Genomic DNA, 21772 nt, shown 5'->3' on the forward strand with positions numbered 1-21772 from the left:
TTACATGCAAAGCCAATGATATTTTGGCACAGAACAAATTTAACAGTGTTTACCAGTGTTTTCCTAGTGGCTGGTCAAATTAATAACCCTTCTGCTCTCTAGTGACAATATTTCCTAGAACTCCACTAATAGTAATGGGAATTTAGACACCAAAGCTAGTGTATAGGCACTTACATATAGACCTGGAAATGTAAATATCATAACCTTAAACTGACTCCCATCCTACATAGCAGACTTCTACATCTCAGCCAGCCATTCTGGGCTCCCTTCGGAGCACTTGGAAAGAAGCATGCAGTTCAGATAGTAATTCAGATGACCCATTACAGATACCTACCTTTAAAGCACTTCTGTTGCTCTAAGGAGGGTTTGCTATAGAGTGACTAACAGACAACACCTGGTTTAGATAAATCAACCCCAATAAAGTCCTGGAGCTCAGGAGCACACTAGGCGTCTGGGTGCTCCTAGGACATGATCAAATATTGTACAGTTAAGCTATTTCCACCACTTTCCTAAATATAAAATTGGATACTGTATTTTCCCTTCTAACCTTGATTAGGAATATTTTAAATGAAGGTTAGAGTACACTAGAATTATTACCCAACACAAAGGATGCTCTTAATAAACAGTGGGTATGTACCTCAACTTGTTTTCTCTTAGGTAAGGTCTGCTTATTGCTTTCTTTGGTCAATAATTAGTTTCAGTATACAATGTAACATCAGTTACATAACATCATATAACATCATAGAAAGCTTATTTCTTTACAGAAAAAGAGAACATTTTGATAAATACGTAGAATTTCATGTAGAGTTCAGTAGTATAATCTCCCTATAACATCCTGATGACCTATATTCCATAACAACAATAAAGTATATATGACAGATTTCAGGCAATTGCTAGAGGATTAACTTTACTTTTGACTTGTGATACTCCTGTGCCCTAACAGATCATTTACAAACGGAATTCAAAAAACTAACTTCAGTAAAGAAGTACGAATATTTTAAAATACATAAATCATTAAACGCATCTACAGCTATTGTTATCACCTATGGCCTCAGGCCTTCCACAGGTTCACTTCAACAATGAAGAGGGAGTTCACTTGCTAAGATCTGTAGTGCAGTTAGACATACTGAACTACCACAGTGATGAAATCTGTAAGAAATTATAAACACACAAGCCTTCTAAGAACTTTTATGTCTCCAGTTAACAAAGTTTTCTGTAGCATCAAAGCTACTTGTTCCAATCTTATTTTGTTTCATCAAAGTAAACTGATAGCTTCTTGTTTCCTTGTCAACTGAGCCATAAGGCACTCAATTCTATTTCTTTCTGTGAACTCTGCACTTAAGGGCAACGATTACAGTATAGTCTACTTTACACAGCAATCTCTTCTTAACGTTGTAAAATAGGCTGCACAACTGAATAGAGAATATTAAGGAAACCTTTTAGGAGTGCAGGGAAGTACAGAGAATGGGGACATGTGCCTTATATACTGTATTTAAAGGATGAGGCTATAGGTGGGTGTTTCACAATGCTACAGGCTGAAGATGGTATTTGCTATATGATCAGCAATGATACAAGATTTCTGGCAGTGACATTGCTGTGTTGGGCTACGCATACACAGGTGTGCATGGGGATTACTGCGATGAGGAGGGCTTCATAAAAACAGTCTACAGAGAAACTTAGTCTGGGCAATTCACAGAATCACAGAATCACAGCATGGTAGGGGTTGGAAGGGACCTCTGGAGATCATCTTGTCCAACCCCACTGCTTCAGCAGGCACACCTAGAGCAGGGGCCACAGGAACGTGTCCAGGCGGATTTTGAATGTCTCCAGGGTGGGAGACTCCACAACCTCCCCGGGCAGCCTGTGCCACTGCTCTGGCACCCTCACAGGAAAGAAGTTTTTTCTCATATCGAGGTGGAATTTCCTGTGTTCCAACTTGTGCCCATTGCCCCTTGGCCTGTTGTTGGGCACTACTGAAAAGAGTCTGGTCCCATCCTCTTGTCACCCACCCTGTAGATATTTATAGGTATTGATGAAATCATCCCTCAGTCTCCTCTTCTCCAGGCTGAACAAACCAAGGTCTCTCAGACTTTCCTCATATGGGAGATGCTCCAGTCCCCTGATCATCTTCGTAGCTCTCCACTGGACTTGCTCAAGCAGTTCCACATCCTTCTTAAACTGGGGGACCCAAAGCTGGACACAGTACTCCAGATGTGGTCTCACTAGGGCAGAGTAGAGGGGGAGGATAACCCCTCTCGACCTGCTGGCCACACTCCTTTTAATGTAGCCCAGGATACCATGGGCCACCTTGGCCACAAGGGCACACTTCTGGCTCATGGTCAGCTTGCTGTCCACCAGCAATCCCAGGTCCTTCTCAACAGAGCCGCTCTCCAGTAGTTCAGCCCCCAGCCTGTACTGGTGCCTGGGGTTGTTCCTCCCCAGGTGCAGGACCTTGCACTTGCACTTGCTGAATTCCATGAGGTTCCCCTTGGCCCAGCTCTCCAGCCTGTCCAGGTCTCGCTGGATGGCAGCACAGCCTTTTCCAGCATATCAGCCACTCCTCCCAGCTTGGTGTCATCAGAGAACTTGCTGAGGTTACACTCTATCCCATCATCCAGGTCATTGCTGAATAATTTGAACAGGACTGGACCCAGCAGAGACCCCTGGGGAACACCACTAGTGACAGGCCTCCAACCAGACTCTGCCCCATTGATCACGACCCTGAGTTCTGCTGTTGAGCCAGTTTGTATCCACCTCACTGTCCACTCATCTAGCCCACACTTCCTTAGCTTGCTTGTGAGGATGCTATTGGAGACAGTGTTGAATGCCTTACTGAAGTCGAGATAAACAACACCCACTGCTCTCCCTTTGTCGACCCAGCCAGTTACACCATCATAGAAGGCTATCAGGTTGGTCACACATGATCTCCCTTTGGTGAATCCATGTTGCCTGTTTCTGATAACTTTCTTGTCCTCTACTCACCTGGAGATGACCTGCAGAATGAACTGCTCCATCACTTTTCCTAGGATGGAGGTGAGGCTGACTGGCCTATAGTTCCCCAGGGCCTCCTTCTTGCCCTTTTTGAAGATTGGAGTGACATTTGCTTTCCTCCAGTCCTCGGGCACCTCTCCTGTCCTCCACAACCTTTCAAAGATGATGGAGAGTGGCTCAGCAAGAACATCCGCCAGCTCCCTCAGCACTCGGAGGTACATCCCATTGGGGCCCATGGGTTGGCAAGGATCCAGTTTGCAGAAGTGATCTCTGACCCAATCCTTCTCAACTGATGGTAAGTCTTCCTTTGTCCCAATTTGTCCTCTCTTCTCTGGGGGCTGAGATGCCTGAGGGCCAGCCTTAGCAGTAAAGACCGAGGCAAAGAAGGCATTCAGTAACTCCGCCTTCTCTGCATCCTGTGTCACCAGGGCCCCTTCCTTGTTCAGCAGTGGGCCCACGGTATCCCCACAGTCTTCCTTTTACTGCTGATGTATTTAAAGAAGCCCTTCTTGTTATCTTTGACATCCCTTGCCAGATTTAATTCCAAGTGGGCCTTGGCCTTCCTCGTCGCATCTCTGCACACCCTGACAACATTCCTATATTCCTCCCAAGTGGCCAGTCCCTTTTCCACATACTGTGAACCTCCCCCTTCCATTTGAGTTTCTCTAGAAGCTCTTTGCTCATCCATGCGGGTCTCCTGGCTCCTCTGCCTGACTTCTTCCTCCTGGGGACGCACCAATCTTGAGCTCGGAGGAAGTGGTCCTTGAATACTGTCCAGCTCTCTTGGATCCCCCTGCCTTCCAGAGCCCTAGCCCATGGGATTCCTCCTAGCAGGTCTCTGAAGAGGCCAAAGTTGGCCCTCTTGAACTCCAAGGTTGTACCTGACTCATAGTCCTGCTTCTACCTCGCAGCATCCTAAACTCAACAATCTCATGGTCACTGCGGCCAAGGCTAACCCCAACTCTCACATCCTCAACGAGCCCTTCCTTGTTTGTTAGGATAAGGTCGAGCAGCACATCTTGCCTTGTTGGCTCCTCCACCACTTGCATCAAAAAGTTGTCCTCGATGCTCTGTAGGAACCTTCTGGATCATGCATGGCTCGCCGTGTTGCTTTTCCAGCAAATATCAGGGTGGCTGAAGTCCCCCATGAGGACCAGGGCCTGTGATTGCGAGGCTACTTTAGCTGTCTGTTGAAGGCTTCATTAACTTCCTCATCTTGATCAGGTGGCCTGTAGCAAACGCCCACAACAGTGTCACCCATATTTGGCTGTCCCTTAATTTTTACCCACAATCTCTCAGCCTGTTCTTCTTCCACTTCAAGGCAGAGCTTGATATATTCTAGTTGCTCCCTCACATAAAGAGCAACTGCCCCACCTCGCCTTGCTGGTCTTTCTTTCCTGAAAAGCCTGTAGCCATCCATGACCATGTTCCAGTCCTGCGAGCCATCCCACCATGTCTCTGTGATTGCAACGAGATCATGGCCCTGCAACCACACACAGACCTCTAGTTCCTCCTGTTTATTCCCCACGCTGCGTGCATCGGTGTACAGGCATTTCAGAAAGGTGCTTGAGCACACAGGACCCACTACAACCATGCAACCCCTTGAGGTGGTTGGTCTGCGGTTGCCATCACATGAGGCCACCACGGCACCTTTATCAATGCTCAGGTTGTCCTGTCTTATTCCCCCATTGTGTGTGGTGGCATTAGCATTGCTAGTTTGCCCCCCTCCCCCCAAATTTCTCAGTTTAAAGCCCTCCTCAGCAAGTTTGCCAGCCTGCTGCCAAAGATTCCCTTGCCCCTTCCAGACAGGTGGAGTCCATCCATCCCTAGCAGTCTATGGTTGCTGAAGAACGTCTCATTGTCATAAAAGCCAAAACCCTCATGTCGACACCAGCCACGTAACCAGGAGTTGATTTGTATTATTTGCCTATTTCTAGTTGCTCATTTTTCTCCAACTAGTAGTATGGAGGAGAAGATGACTTGGGCACTAGTATTTTTTACTTGCTTTCCCAGAGCTTTATAGTCTTGCTTAGTTCTGCCCAGACTCTGGCTTGCAGTGTCATGTGTGCCCACATGGAAGAGCAGCAAAGGATAGTAATGAGTGCTTCTGACAAGTTGTGGCACCCTCTCAGTGACGTCTCGGATCTTAGCTCCTGGAAGACAGCAAACCTCTCGTGACTCCCTGTCAGGTTGGCAGATGGGTACCTCGGTGCCTTTTAACAGAGAGTCACCCACTACAAGCACTCATCTCTTCTATTTGTGGTATCTACTCTGTGCTGCTGGTGCAGCTGGACCTTGTGGACCTTGCTCGTGGGTGTCTGCAGTAGCTAAAGCTACAAATCTGTTGCTGGTGGTGGTACTGGGAGGTGGGGGTTGAGGCAGAGCCCTGCTTTTGCGGGTCACCAGGGTCCAAGGTGCCTCCTCCTTCTCACTGTTGCCTGCTATAGGGGCATGGTTCTGGGGCCACCTATCTATCTCTGCCTCAGTTCTACTAATATTAATATTACTCAGCCTTCTAACTGCCTCTCCTGCAACTCAGCCACCTGGTGCAGCAGATCATCAACCTGCGCACACCTTGTGCAGGTACTTACCGTCTCACCAGGCGAGGGGTTGGAGCACACGTTGCAACCTCCCATCTGTACTGAAGCCTCCAGCTCCATCTGGGTGGCTGCATCAGACCTCTCTGGCTTTCGCCATGATAACACTGGTATTCGCTCTGCGGCAAGTGCTCACCATCCCAGCAGAGACCTAGATCTAGAGAACTTCCCAGGCTGTGGGCCTACAAGTGGGATGCAGCACCCTCCCTGCTTGCCCTGCCTGCGTGAACTGATGCACCACACCCTTCTGATGCCATGCCCTTCTGATGCGCCATGCCCTGTTCGACACGCTCCTGGTGGCTCATGCTCCCTAGGGGCTGTTTAAATCTCCCACGGTTGCTCGTGGCAACACCCAGGCCATGTCAGCCTCACTCGCAAGAGCTGGCAGACCGCTCTACGCTTCCTCAGGCTGCCCTGGCTCCAGGAACCCCCTTGTCTGCCCCAATCTAGCGCCTGGCCATGGGACTTACCATTGCCGCTGCTGTGTTCGTCGCTGACATTCAAAGTAATTCATACTTATTTAGACAGCTTTATTTCCTTCAAGGATTCCCTCCTCAATTACTATTAACTATGGTAGGCTATGCACGTGTTTCAGAAGATGCTAATTCAATTTTAAGAACTAAGTGCAAAATAAGGGTACTTTGAGCTCCCTGTTGTTACAAGAAGAATAGTAACAGACCAAGCAAAGTTGATGGGCATTTTGCCATGGATCACTCAAAGGCCAGGATTTCATGCAGTACTGCAATTAAGGTGTAGGGTTGACCCACCCTAACAGTCTGAAACTAAGACTGATAAACTACTACTTGTCACCTTGAGTTCTCACTAGTCAGCAGAAAGAAACAGTCCTGGAAGTCAGTTCTCCTCACCTAGCCAGGTTAGGAAGAACATTTGGAACATTTAGACTCCAAATATCTGCATTTTGCAAAGCAATCAGGTTTTGAGAAGCTAATACCTGTCTTGCCATTAGAAAAATCCAAAACCAGAGTTCATGAGCTCTGAAGACATTGCCAGGCACCAGGGAAGCACAATTATGAAATATACTTGTGTAATACAATGGATGTGCTAAGGACTAGAAGTATAGAACTTGACAATGAGTGTGATTTCCTTGCCAGTCAAAATTACGTTCTATTTTAAGTGTTCATTAACAGGATATAACATCACTTAGTTTTCCTCATATGGAGGCAATGTTGGAATGACACATTTTTACATTACTGCTCATTATTTCTACTTAATACATTTTCCTCAGTGTTTTGATGAGTCACATAAGTCAAAAGCAGTGCTAGAAATCTCACTTCAGAACCCTTATCTAAGTTTGGAACTGGTGTGAATAACAAACCGTTTTTTCAATACCAGTCCTGTGATCTATAACATATTATGCATACTTCATAACAGAAATCTAGCTACAGTGTATCATTATAAAACGATACCAATACTAATAGTTTTGAATAAGTGATAAAGCTTGATATACATTTCCATTCAGATGTTTTGCAGAGATTTATTTATGTAACAGTCTGTCACTGGGAAAAATATACTCCAAGGTTATACATAACTCACATGTGAAATGAAAATGTGAAACCTGGTTCTCACCCTGTTAAATTAGTTGTTTTAAAAGCTTCTGCATTACTGCAATTCTTCTGCTTTGAATTCCCATTCTAGCATCTCCACAGGAATGGGCAAAACAGATTTGACAAGGACCACTGACACCTTTCCTAGTTGTTCCAATCTGATGCACTGAAAACTTCTGTGACTCCAAATCAGCTTCCTCCCTTTCATCTCCAAACTAATACAGTTCCACTGGCTTCAGTGCTGACTTAAATCAATACCCATCCTTTTTCGTTTTATGTCCTGTTCAACAAAAACATTCCAGAAGCTGAAGAGCTGACTTACCATTTTCTTCCAAGTACATCAGAAGGATGCTGCTAGTTTCAGTCCCTTCAATGGCATAATCAAGTGCAATGTTTCCATTAACATCTTGCAGCAGCACGTTTGCTCCCGCCTACAGACAAGAATTAAAAACATTTTAGGATTTGGTAGTGAAATCTCAAAACACTGCTGGGGTTCTCACACACTCCCATTCAAAAACATTTCAAAGCTGGGGATCTTAGAGAGCAGGCTGACTAACCTGAACCAAACCAAACCACACAAAAAATCAAAGACAAAGTAAGAGACTCTTCAATGTCAAAAAGGGCTGGCTTTGCCTGGGACAGCTGACAGTGTTGCCACCCCAGCTGCCCAGCCTGCCTTTACTGCACTGATGCCTGAGCTGCTCATCGGTGAGTTTTGGAACCACCACTCTTTGCAGCAGAGCATTTTAAAGTCAAGTGAGCTGCCACTGCTCACGGTCTGCCTTAAAACACTACCCAGTGACCAGCAGCGGTTCAAAAGCTGACTGAAGCAGCACAGACACTCCTGCAGTAGGGATGGGTGGGCAGCTGCTAGGGGTAACCTTGTCAGCTGGCCCAACCTCTTATGGCCTCATCCATCACTCCAACCTCAAAGAGAACCATCCCTTGCTAAATAAAACTCCCATTTGTCACCAGCTGGAGACAATGACAGTGAGCTTGATGATTTCAGCTGTAGTCCCTAAAGGAGCCAACCTGACATTTCTAGAAGTTCCATTCAAAATTCAATACTAAAGGACAGACAACTAAAAGAAGCCATTAGGAGGGGAAGTGGGGATGGATTCATGAGAAGCTTGAAAAGAAACAACCAGCACAACAAGAAAACCTGTATTTTCTATCTTAAATAGTCTTAGTGTAGGAATTTACACTCTGAAGGGCAATTTTCATTATTTTTTATAATGAGAAAGCTCTCGACTTATCCTCAAAAATATCACAAATGTCTGGTGGACATAAAAGTTTACATTCCAGTGAGATGTCGTGTATCTTCTTTAAGAGGCCATAACTTTGATTCATTTTGAGTGTTCTCTCTATGGCTTTTAACTTCAAGGAATTATGAAATAAGAGTGACCTCTGGCAAATTTAATTACTTTTTTTACCAGCTTGTACGATAAAAAGTTTAGCTAATAAAAATGAGGGGTACCAAGGACAGCCTTTCTTAAAACCACAGCAACAGAGGTCAACACTATTAAGAAATTATTAATAGAAGGTATGACTGCTTTTTTCAGGAGCTTACTCTGGAAACACGGTGTCAAAGAAAAACTCATGATGGGCTCAGCTCCTGGCTCAGAGTGAAATCTGACATGAAAAACTAACAAATTCATGTGGGCTTCATGTCATCAAAATTAGGTGCTGAAGCTGGACTGCTAGTCTGAGGTGATCTCCTGGGTTCCCATCGTAGTGACAAGGGGACAGACAGGCACCAAAGAATGACTCACCTCCGTTATCTCAAACACCTCAGATATCCTACTAGACCATACCTTAGACAGCAAAATAACCTATCCTGATACAAAATATACTGCTTGCTTTTAGTGCCTGTCTTGCTGCACTGGCTGTAAGAGGAACCTAGACAGTAAATTTAGATCAGGTGCCTATCATTTAAATTGCTAAATGAGATTAGATGAGAGGAGTTGACCCCCATGCTTAGTGAAAAGGAATGGAGGAAAGGAGACATATAAGGAAAGAGACTTACAAAGTATAAAACGGTATATTCATTACAGTGCTATGAAAATAAATTTCTGTTTACCTGTCTTAAAAGATAAAAATAAAGAGATGGTCAAAATGAAATAACAGATGGATTTGACTATCATATTATCATTGCAGGATGGTTTAACAGTTATTTATTGCACTTGTTGCACTACCAGGAAGCATGGGTTTTGTTTGGTTTGCTTGCTACTCACTGGCCCATGAGAATTTGCTGGTCATGATAGAATCAAGGAAGTAACAATCTAGTTGACTTGTATACAAAAAAAGCACAAAGTCTTGAAGGTACCTATCTCTCCCTGCATGTAAATAATCTGCTGGCAATGTCAGAAGGTCAGGAGGTTAATAATAAAACAAACCTACAACCTACATACATCTTCTTTGTTGTTGCGTTAAGAAACCAAAAGACCTTTGACGTATTAAATTCTGGAAAAGTATGATAATTAACTTGGCCAGTAGCACACTTTTCATTCCTTCTCCAAGATCTAATGTCACTGAAAGAAGGATAAAACACGGAAATACTCAAGTCCAAGCGAATTTTATTTGGTAGTTCTCCATTAATTCCTATCTTAAGAAATATTTGCAATGAGCTGTGCCCAAACAGAAAGGCAAGTTTGGCGAAAGCTGTGGCAGCAGAGGTAGGAGATACTCTCAGAATTCAGGTAAAGAAGCAATGCTGGACCGTGTTGCACATTTAAAAGTAGCATCTTGTGTCAGAAAGAAATATTTTGTGGTTTTTTAATAACAAGCATTTTTAAGATGGTGCATCATCCCTGCCTCCCAATTTTACATTATCTGAGAACTTACTGCAGGTGTGCTCTGTCTCACTGTCCAGGTCATTAATGAAGACCTTGAGCAGGACTGGACCCACTAGTAACCCATGGTGTTCACCACTAGTGAGTTGCCTCCAGCTGGACTTTGTGCTGCTGATCACAGCCCTCTGGGCCCGGCCACTCAGCCACTTTGCAATCCACCTCACTGCCTACTTACCTAACCCGTACTTTGTCTACGAGGATGCCATGGGAGACAGTGTCAAAAGCCTTCCTAAAACAGAGGTAGATGACGTCCACTGCTCACCCCTCAGCCACCAAGCTGGCCACCTCCTTGGAGAAGGCTGTTTGACTTGCCTGACTTGAGCAAATCTAATTTTAAGAGCTGTACCAAATGTCTTAAGAATAGCCACAAGCACTATGATTTGTGAAGTCTGTCGCTGGCTGTAAAACAAGTTTCGCATCAGGGAATTTTACCTACTTTATTGGCCAGCTAGCAAACTTTTAATTACTGATTCAGCTGCCACAAAAACAGAAGCAGGCAAACAAACAAACACTCAGAGAACTACACTTGGGCTCCTCCCCAGACACCGCTCCTCCCCTTCCCCATCTCCAGTCCCCTTGCCACCCGCACACTGTGCCTGCAGCGGGCAGTGTGGGCGACTGTGGTCAGCAGGTTGGGGTTCCTCTTTGGTGGCTCCTTGTTTCCTCCTCCACTGCTCTGGCCCGGGCTCCTTCACTGGCCACAGTCCTGCTGGAGAGGTAACTCCCCCAAGTCCTCTCCTCAGTCCCTGCTTGGGCACTTGTTTCTCTCCAGCCCTGCTTGCAGCCCCCCGCTGCCGCCACCATGCGGGTTATGCCCAGTACCAAATTCCAGTGCGCTTTAAAAAGCAAGCCATTCTAGCTACAGAAAGGTGGGAAATTCTACTGTATTGCCCTTCCTTAGTGCACTGTACTGTGGGAAACCCTAGCCCGGAAACGGCTAGCAGAAAGCGGGCACTGAAGTAGAAGGACAGGCTCAGGGTCGGAGCGACCTTGGGCCCAGCTGTTGTTGACCGGTAAAGGAGTGTGAGAAACAAGTAACTGCTAATTGCAAGGCTGAACACAAGAGATAAGCATGGGAGGAGTTGGCATCTACCTCCCAGCCAAGGATGAGCTATGCTTTTGCAAATATGTATGAGCTAATTTACGAACGGTATAAAAGATATTTGCTAATTGCCAATAAACGAGACTTGATGATCATCATCGGATGGTGCCTGTCTCCCGCTGGTTTTCCGTCACTGTACGGTGTCCTGCCAAAAGAGATGTCTGACAGGTTGCCAGCACAATGCAAACTGTACACACCAATATTTTGAAGTGCTCGTAGTACGGACATTTCTCTCTGTTCATTCAGGTGAAACGTTTGCCTGTGATACACTGGAAATTACTCGCTGTTAAATGTGACACAGACCTTTCAGTTGCTCAGGCTTTCTTTTGTTCCCAGGCACCTCTCAGCTAGTTATGGCCAGTCCTGAGAGATGATTTGAAATCTTACTTTCTAATTATAAAGCAAACTTTCCATTGAGCTACTTGTGTAAGTAGAGACAAGACGGCAGTCCCACTGGTGGCAGAGGACATGGCAGAAGCTCACACAGGTAACTGGTAGGGGTCAGAGCAGAATAAATGAAAGAGGCAAACTAAGCAGCAGAAAAGCAGCAAACTCAAGCAAAAGGACAGACAGAGCATGACAAAGATGTGGAACATGTTGCAGGTAGCAAATGCCACAAATAACGTCCTTTAGTTCAAATTCAGATTGCCAAAATTGTGCTAAAGAACTTGAGTGCTATTGCTACATATATGGCCTTGTAGGCCAGACTATAAGAAACCCAGATATGATTAGAGATGCGGATGGAATTCAGATTATCTGAATATAGCCCTACTTCACTCTTAGGTTTCTATTCACAGCTCTTGGAAGAAAACAGGGGGAATACTGTCCCCAGGCTGCTGCTATTAGAGTTTCCAAATTGATATGCATACCTTGTTTATATTCAAAATGCAATTCCATATTTGTTCCATTTCAGTTCAAATGTTTCATCCACCCACTTGAATTCTGCCTGCAGTGCTCAGTGTACATGAAAAGTTACTGGTTTGCCCATTCTCAACACATCCTCTTTCTCAATTCATTCTCATTAAGAAGATAAATGTATTGCAAAACTTTATCTAATATGTCCCATAAATACAATAAATATTTTTGAGAAGAATAATTGTCTGCAATTATAAATTGCTTCTATTTTAAAAAGATTGCAGAAGGAACATCTTTAAATATATTATTAAGGAATGCTCCCAAAGACACCCAGTTTAATACACGGAATGCAAAATGCAACTGAAGTGCACGCTCTGCCATGCAGAACGACATCCATATGCAGAGAAAGCACAGGAGAGTGAACGCTGGTGGTCAATAATAACTGAGGAGACAGTGCCAGATTTGCACACTGTTCCCCACACAGCCAGAAATCAGAGCCTGCTGCCAAAGAGAAAATACCTCTGGCTAATAAAAGGAGAAAAAATTTCCTTTCTGGTTCCAGAAATGATGATACAAAAGGCTTCAATTTATCTTAGGATCACTGTACTGTGCATTTTCTAATCCTGTTTTAATTTCTGATTGTTTACTTATTTGTAGAATCTCTGATACATTTTCATTTCAGACAAACTGAGTAGAACAGGTGAATTCCACGTATGTGCAAAACTGGTGACCGTAAAGACTAGGTACGGAGCTCAGGACCAATATGGCAGCATGAGGTAGGCCGGATGTGAACAGTTCACAGTACCACTCTGTGTGCATACCCCCATTTGTTACCAACATGAAGTAGTTTGAGATGACTTTCCGTTCAGTGGAAAAGAGATGAACAACTTCCGATTCACTGTAGAGTACGTGATACAGTGTACATTCCCACAATAACTAGTCCCATGATCACATCTTTGTATAACTAAACTTCTAGCTAATTTAGGATAGTAGAGGGAAGAACAACACTTTGCGCACCAGGATGTAGTAGGACCCGAACTCTTCCTTCCCTGGTTAACAGGAGAGATCCCAGAGGACTGGAGGCTTGCCGATGTGACGCCATCTAGAAGAAGGGCCGGAAGGAGGATCCGGGGAACTACAGGCCTGTCAGCCTGACCACGGGACTGGGGAAGGTTATGGAGTGGTTCATCTTGAGTGCACTCACCAAGCATGTGCAGGAAAACCAGGGGATCAGGCCCAGCCAGCATGGCTTCATGAAAGGCAGGTCCTGCATTACAGCCTGATCTCCTTCTATGACCAGGTGACCCGCCTAGTGGATGAGGGGAAGACTGTGGATGTTGTCTACCTGGACCTTAGCAAAGCCTTTGACTCCCACAGCATCCTCCTAGAGAAGCTGACATCTCATGGCTTGGACGGGTGTACCCTTTGATGGATAAAGAACTGGCTGGATGGCTGAACCCAGAGTGTTGTAGTGAACGGAGCTAAATCCAGTTGGCGGCCGGTCACAAGCGGTGTTCCCCAGGGCTCAGTGTTGGGGCCAGTCTTGTTTAGTATCTTTATCAATGATCTGGATGAGGGGACTGAGTGCACCCTTAGCAAGTTGGCAGATGACAATAAATTGGTTGGGAGTGTTGATCTGCTTGAGGGTAGGAAGGCTCTGCAGAGGGACCTGGACAGCCTGGATTGATGGGCTGTGGCCAATTGTATGAGGTTTAACAAGGCCAAGTGCCACGGCCTGCATTTGGGTCACAACAACCCAATGAAATGCTACAGGCTTGGGAAAGAATGGCTAGAAAGCTGCCTGGCAGAGAAGGAACTAGGGGTGCTGGCTGACATTCGGCTGAACATGAGTAGGCAGTGTGCCCAGGTGGCCAAGAAGGCCAACAGCATCCTGGCTTGTATCAGGAACAGTGTGGCCAGCAGGAGCAGGGAGGTGATTGTGCCCCTGTACTCAGCACTGGTGAGGCTGCACCTCGAGTACTGTGTTCAGTTTTGGGCCCCTCACTACAAGAGGGACATTGAGGTGCTGGAGCATGTCCAGAGAAGGGCAACGAAGCTGGTGAAGGGTCTGGAGAGCAAGTCTTATGAGGAGCAGCTGAAGGACCTGGGGTTGTTTAACCTGGAGAAGAAGAGGTTGAGGGGAGACCTTATTTCTCTCTACAACTACCAGACAGGAGGTTGTAGTGAGGTGGATGTTGGTCTCTTCTTCCAAGTCACTAGCAATAGAATGAGAGTAAATGGCCTCAAGTTGCATCAGGGGAGGTTTAGATTGGATATTAGGAAAAATTTCTTCAGTGAAAGAGTGATCATGCATTGAACCAGGCTGCCCAGAGAGGCGGTGGAGTCACCATCCCTGGAGGTATTTAAAAAACGTATAGATGTGGCACACTGGGACATGGTGTAGGAGGCATGTTGGTGTTGGGTTGATGGTTGGACTTGATGATCTTAGAGGTCTTTTCCAACCTTAGTGATTCTATGATTCCCAAATAATGTTTCAGAAAGAAAAAAATCACTTCTGAATTCCAAGCACTATTGGAAATTTTGATCTGCAAGAACTTACAAAAAATGGTAATTTCAGCACATAATTACATGTGAATGCACTGTGAGCACAGCCAGAGTCCTCTACAGGGCTCTGCCCCTCTACAAGCTACCCCTGGCCTCTTGGCCCAAGCACAGATGTATAAATGCAGTCACAGACTTGTCAGACAATGTTGCTGCAGCTGTATCCCACTGGATCAATACCCAAACTACCACTGGTAAAATAAGAGTTGAGCTCAGTCCTTATTCTACATTTGGGAAGCCTAATTAGTGATACAGCTAACTCACAAGGAAGCAATTTATTTTCAGTTTTCTCCATCAATCTCTCTCTTTTTTTTAAGAATTACTTGAAGCCTAAAAATCAATCTAGCATGCACAGGGGCAAGCATTTAATTAAATATTTTATTTTAAAAAAAAAGTCTTAAAATTTCCTTCTTCTGTGCAACAGATGTAGGTTTACCAGTACTATTTCCTAGCTGGCTAATAACCCTTGCTACTCTTTCGTATTCCCAGTGTTTCTTAAATATCTTATCTCATGATTCCCACATGAGAAATACAGCTACCTGTCATTGCTTGAAAAAGGACAAGGACCCAGGAATCTCCATTCTGAGGAATGTGTCCTTCTTTACAGATTTGAAATTATTTCTGTCCTCCTGAATTTCTCTGAATTCCACAATATTTTGTGTCTCAGCAGACTAACTTCATCAGGGTAGGTGAAAGCCACATTCTCCCAATACTTTTTGGTCATAATTAAAGGCAGTTTTGTGGGAAGAAGGGCTGTGGGTTTAGACCTTCTCCGGCCATCTCCTGTATTCAGGGACAGAGTTCTAACCACGAGGTTGTATGTCCATATGCATAATACCACCACACCTCTTTGGACTGTAATGTGATCTGATTTAGGCGTTCTTAGAGGACACCTAACTTACCGAGGTTCCCCAAGGTCTTGGGAAGGATTTGGGCATGTCTCTGCCTAGGAACTCCCTCTTGCTCAGCTCCCCAGCCAGGATGCTACAGCTCATGCACCCAGGGAATTCTGTGCTCACAAGGTTGAACTGCTTTCTGACCCAGAGGCAGCATCCCTCCATTTTAGGTGGAAGCCAGGGAGACTCCAGGAAGTCTGACTATGATCCACTGAAATTCAAGCTTCTAGTCCTGTATTCTGTTGCATGCCTTGAATTATTCTTTCAAACTTGTGATCTATGCAGATCATTTAGAGATTGTGAATAACTAAGTAATTTACCCTTACTTACACAGTAGAAAGTCCCAGGTGTTTTACAAGGTATATTTCAGTACAGAAATCATGATCCAGCCACTGCCTCTTTTACCTAGGATTACCACCACTGGCTTCATGAGGCTTTATGAAGGCAATCAGAAGTAAAATATAGCCTGAGGAATATGTCTGGATATGAAAAAGAAAAGAAAAAAAAAAAGACAGACTGAGGAAGAAACATCTGTCTTGTTAATGTACCTGTCGCTAAACAAAGAAAAAAACTTTTCTCCTAGTAACAGGCTTCTGCACAGTTGTTACTATATTTCACGTGCTCCACAGCATGCTAGCCTTGTGCAATTTCTGCAGCCGCCTGTCAACACCCGCCCCCCCCAACCTGACTTTTTGATATTTATTTATATTCCTATTTATATTAGTGGTCTATCTTTATTCCATTCCACATAATATATATATATAAAAACGTATAAATGTATATGTGTGTAAATGCCCCAAAATTTACATAGTATTTCTCTCTTCTATGTCAACCACTGTTTCCAAAAGGGAAAGGCCAGCATTTTTTCAGTACCAGCTTGGACAATTCACCTTTTCTTCATTTTTAAAAATATAACCACATGATTTACAAACATCCTTTTTATAAGACGACATTAACCATGTAAATAAACCAAGACAGAATGTAGTTATTTGCAAGACATTTGTGGCATTTCACTTCCTGTAACATGAGCAGTTTTCCCCCCCTCGTCCCCGTATTGACCTACTCCTTCACATTAATTCCATTAAAAGGTTTTGCTCGTCGAAGGATGTCCAAGGTTTACACGCACACATGTGCCTGCTCTCATGTACACTATGGTTACTGTGCACATGGTTCATCCTTCCAAAAGCCCTCTGTGTACTATCAGTTAAAAAGCAAGCAACAGTGATCAGGACAAATGCTCTGTTTGCTTGCAAACGGGGAAACCTACAGGAAGTCACACGGGCTCACGGCTCCATGGTGCATGCGAGCTTGCTCTCCGACCTCAAAGCCTTGCATAAATTTTCGTTCACAATACCACATCCCAGAAATCTAGCTGGCTCCTCTTTTTGTGGCTCCTCTGGGACTTGTTTGACTCTCATTCATTAACAAAGCGAAAGGGATAAAGTTGCTCTACTCAGATCTAGGCCATTAGCACTGGACGTCACTTCTCACAAATTCAGGATGCGAAGCAGAACAGGAGCAGTTCTCGAGGCAGGGCTCAGGAAAAGCCAAAAGGCTTCTCCACATGAGCAAACCACAGACAACAAAATAAAAGATTAAATGAGGTTGAGTAGCTGCTCTCAGTTCAAAAGCAGGTTTTTCTTCCAACTCATTTCAACAACAGGTTTTCTGTAGGCAGGAGACCATTTCACCGAAATAAACCGAAATAACAAATCTAGTTACTAGAAGAACTGGGAAAAAAACACAGGAGGTTTTTAGTGATTACTATTATAGATCCTCCGTTGACAGTTCCCCTACCTGTTCCTATCGTAATCCAGGTTTACCTGCTTACTAGGAAGCTCGCTGACACACAAGCCAAGTTACTACTTTTGGTTTTTCTTTTTGGGTATAGAACAATTTAGAAACTATCTTACTAAATCTAGATATTGTCTCTCAGAATGTCTTAATACTTTCATTTTAACTTTTTCCACATAAATCTTTTGGGAAGCCCCTTTCCCATGACACCACAGATTCTTAAGAACTTTGGGATAGAGTTAATCCATTTCTATCAACTCCAGATTGAAGCAAGGATCCCTGTTCCAGAAGAAAAGGTCAAAAGAAGCCCATGAAAAACCCAGCTCTCTCCGCCTGAGCAGACTCAGGGCTAGGAGTCTACCAAGCATCTTACCTATTTCCAAATTTTCACTTGTATTCCTCCTCCCCCTGGGCTTGGCAGAGAATGGAAGAGGGATGACAAATGTTTATAAGCCACCTATAAAGGTATGTAAGTTACACTGTAGTCCATGGCATACAGTACAATCACCTCAAAGCTGCTCTAGCTTCTCTTTCGGCTTTAATGGCCCTTAACGTAGCCTGCCACGGGAAAAGAAAAATAAGGCAGCGTACTCCCTTTATGGAAGACAGGAGTGGGGCTGCTACAAGACCATTCCCCAAATAGGGGCATCTGCTACACAGCTAATCCTAGCAGCCTCTTTTCTTTATGTATCTCAAAGGAAAACAAATAAATTAAAATTTCAGCTGTACAAAAGCGACAGGTCACAAGCCTGTTCTTCATCCTTTTTCGGGCAGTTTCCATCGCTGCAGCCTGAGGGGACACACCTGAGCTTTGATTAAATGGGAATTTCAGTAAGTCAAGACTGATGACCTGAGCTTCAAAGTACTGTTTTACAAATAATAAACTATAACTTCTCCCAGGCAGTTAAGTCACTTGCAGGTAGTTAAGTTGCACATCCAAACGCCATCCCCCTCCCCCAACCTTAATGGATGCCAGACCTAGGCATGACTTTTCCAAAATAATAGGTTTTCCTCCGTAAATTCACCAAAACCTGAACTTTTACAAGTATTGAGGAAATACAAGCAGCAGCCCCACCATGTAGGGACTTCCAAATTGAAAATATTTTCTTTCTTCTTTTCCAGAGTGTCTCTTAGCAAAATAATCTGAACAAGAATCCAAACTCCATACAGCAATTCAGAAGTAAAATCTGTGGATCACAAATCGAAATAACAACTGAAAAGATCTCACTGCATCTATCATGCTTGCGATCTGATACACTAACAAATGGTCTGTGCTCACGTTACATGGCTTGTGTGGCTACAGAGAAAATGAAGGGAACAAATCCTCCTGCTCAGCTGATTTCCTTCATAGTAGGGCATCACGTTAAGGCATAGTCATGAAAACAAATTCTCCCTTAATGCAAATAGAAAATCCTCTCACTTCCTTTTAAATGGACTCGCAGGGAGCACAGCTCTGTAAACTGGGCTGGCCCAGCGCACCAGCCGCAGGACTTCTGCCATAACCTTGAGTCAACGGTTACCTGCCACTCACCTGAAGCAGGAGATCCCACCTCTCTTGGAGGAAAGATGCCGTTGCTCAGCTCTCTGCAAGCTTTGTTCTATTTCAGGGCTTTAAATGCTGTGAGAGTTGCTACTGTCTATAAACCCGTGCCTCTCACATTACTAAAATCACTCTTTCACAAGAAGCAGGAACTGCCTGCCATCTGGATGAGCTTAACAAGTGACACAAGTAAAGGTTTGAATTTGTTTTCAACACGCCTGATCCTATATCATAAAAACACAAACACAAAGCTCAGTCCCTTATGCCTGTGACTACGCCGCCTGCAGGACCAAAGCTGAATTCAGAGCCTTGTAAGTGCCCTCCGGGCACATAGAATAAACTGAAGAGGAGACATCACGTATCTCCAAAAAGGCACTTTAAAGGAGATCAGACAGTAACTCAGTGCAAAAAATTTTATGCCAATACGCTTTTATAATTGCTAAAGCACATGTATTTCTGTCAACATAAATTTATGCTATGCCATTACTACTTACTTTTTTGCCTCATAGCTATGTGCTAAATCGTCAGAGAAGTTGGAAATTCACTCATCCTGGTGTAAGTCAAGTATCTCAGCTGTCGCGTGGATACAAGTTCTTTCGTTCACGGCACTTCTGGGTTTCCCGTTGCAGAAACGGGCACCAAAATCTGAATATGCAGCTTAACTCCTGGTCAAAACAGACTTTGTTGTTATAATCTAGAAATTAGAATTTATGGATGCATGCCAATGTGCACAATGAACATTATAGCTTTCCACAAATCCCGGACATCTTAACCTCTGTGACACATTGGTTAAGAAAGGCTAAAGAAAGGTGCCAGTACAGTGGCTGTTTATAAAAAGCATCATGCAGACGTACACATTTAAGATCACCGATGCCTATAGAAATGTCCAGTTGTATTTGAAAACGTACTTCTTGGTTGTTGAATTAGTTCACACAAATAATAAAAATAGTGCTTTGAAATCATCAGAGTTCCACAACTATTTTGGTATTCATTTAACTAATAAATAAGACATTTTTTTCCTTAAACTAATAGAATGTAGGCAACGTCAGTTTACAGAAAAGATTTTTTAGTAGAGTTAAGAAAAAAAAAAACCCCAGAGACTGTCATGGCACATATCACAGATTGCTTGACAGGCATAGTCTGTTCGACTAATGCATTCAGAAGATAAAAGAATTAGCACTGATTACTGGGAACTAAAGACCAATATTTTCCCATCTGTCTGTGCACCACAGGGACTTAAATCCCACCCATCAGCTGGAAGGCATGTAAAAGGCAAATGAAATCCCACTCGGTTCCAGCACTGAACACTCCTGATAACACTGCAGAAGTATAGTATGTTTTCAATAACATCTTTCAAAGTAAAATACAACTAAGCATAGAGCTGGGAGATGAAAAGTTAAAATCTACTAACCCAGAAGCTATCAAATGAAAAATAATGTACATTTCTCAAGTGTCCTGGTTTCAGCTGGGATAGCATTCATTTTCTTCCTAGTAGCTGGTTCAGTGCTGTGTTTTGGATTTAGTGTGAGAAAAAGGTTGGTAACACACTGATGTTTTAGTTGTTGCTAAGTAGTGCTTGCACTAGTCAAGGACTTTTCAGTTTCCATGCTCTGCCAGCGAGGAGGTGCACAAGAAGCCAGGAGGGGACACAGCCAGGACAGCTGACCCAAACTGGCCAAAGGGATAGGTCCATACGATGTGATGCCATGCTCAGTTTATAAGCTGGCGGGAGCTGGCCTGGGAGAAGCAACCACTGTTCGGGGACAGGCTGGGCATTGGTCAGTGGGTGGTGAGCAATTTCATCATGCATCACTTGCTTTGTATATTATTATTACTATTATTATTATTATCATCATCATGATCATTATCACTACTACTACAACTACTACTATTTTACTTTCTTTCTTTTCAATTATTAGACTGTTCTTCTCTCAACCCATGAGTTTTTTCACTTTTACTCTTCCGATTCTCTTCCCCACCCCACCCCAGGGGAGTGAGCGAGTGACTGTTGCTGGCTGGGGTTAATCCACGACAGTCCTTTTTGGTGCCCAACGTGGGGCATGAAGGGTTTGAGATAATAACAGTTGCTGGTCACAATATTGATCCGTCTGTTCTCAATATCAGTTTGTCCGATATGCACCATGCTCTTGTTTTTGCTGACCATGTTAAAGATTGGTGTTGGTGTTTGTGGTCTGCTGTGCTCTGCAGTGATTAGTGATGTTTTGCCTGCGAGATTTATTATTAAAACACTGGCCTTGAGATTTATCTGATATTTGGGTTTTGTACCGAAGCTGTTACAACAGTACTTTGGGTACCACCTCATGGAGGCAATTAGCAATTATACTTCTTCCCGTGAGAGGTTTTTTATGGAGGAAATACAGAACGGCACCTTCACTACCTTATTCTATGATATTTCCTCCTTCATTACAGTAACTTTTCAGTATCTTGAACTTTCTTAGGTAGTTCAGATACTTCTATTGCTAGAACAACAACAACTATTACTGCTGCTCCTCTTCCTACTACTACTATTTTACTTTGTTTCATTTCAATTATTAAACTGTTCATACCTCAACCCACAAGTTCTTTCACTTTTACCCTTCTGATTCTCTCCCCCAACCCACCAGGAGGGAGTGAGCGAGCGGCTGTGCCATGCATAGTTGCTGGCTGGGGTTAAACCACATCATCAAGTTACCACTATTTCCATGCCTTAGCACTGCAACATTCATGAGGATTTGGGAACGTTTTAGCAATTCTAAATGCACACTGATACATACATGGATCTCAATTAGTTGGCAAGTCAGCTTTCATGGTTGTTCTTCGTATTCTGACTCCTAGCATATATTGCCAAGTTTTCTTGGAATTTAAGGTCTTAATTTCTAAGCTAAATAAAGTCTTTTCTTCTTAAATAAAGCTTTTCTTGACTTAGCTTTACCTCAAGAGATTATTTTTATTTCCTCTCTTCTCCCATCTAAATCTCTGTAAATACGCAGAATCAAGTTAGTTTGATTAGAAATTGGA

The 21772-nt window shown here is 43.8% G+C and overlaps 1 protein-coding gene across 4 annotated transcripts in view; it reads right to left on the reverse strand.

The window, feature by feature from the left end:
- Positions 1 to 21772, reverse strand: part of MYO16 (myosin XVI) — a 418633-nt gene that overhangs the window by 230216 nt on the left and 166645 nt on the right. For all 4 annotated transcript variants that reach the window (XM_064440435.1, XM_064440442.1, XM_064440450.1 and 1 more), the window contains exon 5: positions 7476 to 7584. In XM_064440435.1, the coding sequence (XP_064296505.1) occupies positions 7476 to 7584 (109 nt within the window). The remainder of the gene's footprint in view (positions 1 to 7475; positions 7585 to 21772) is intronic.

Source organism: Phalacrocorax carbo, chromosome 1, assembly GCF_963921805.1.
Source record: "Phalacrocorax carbo chromosome 1, bPhaCar2.1, whole genome shotgun sequence".
Classification (NCBI taxonomy): domain Eukaryota; kingdom Metazoa; phylum Chordata; class Aves; order Suliformes; family Phalacrocoracidae; genus Phalacrocorax; species Phalacrocorax carbo.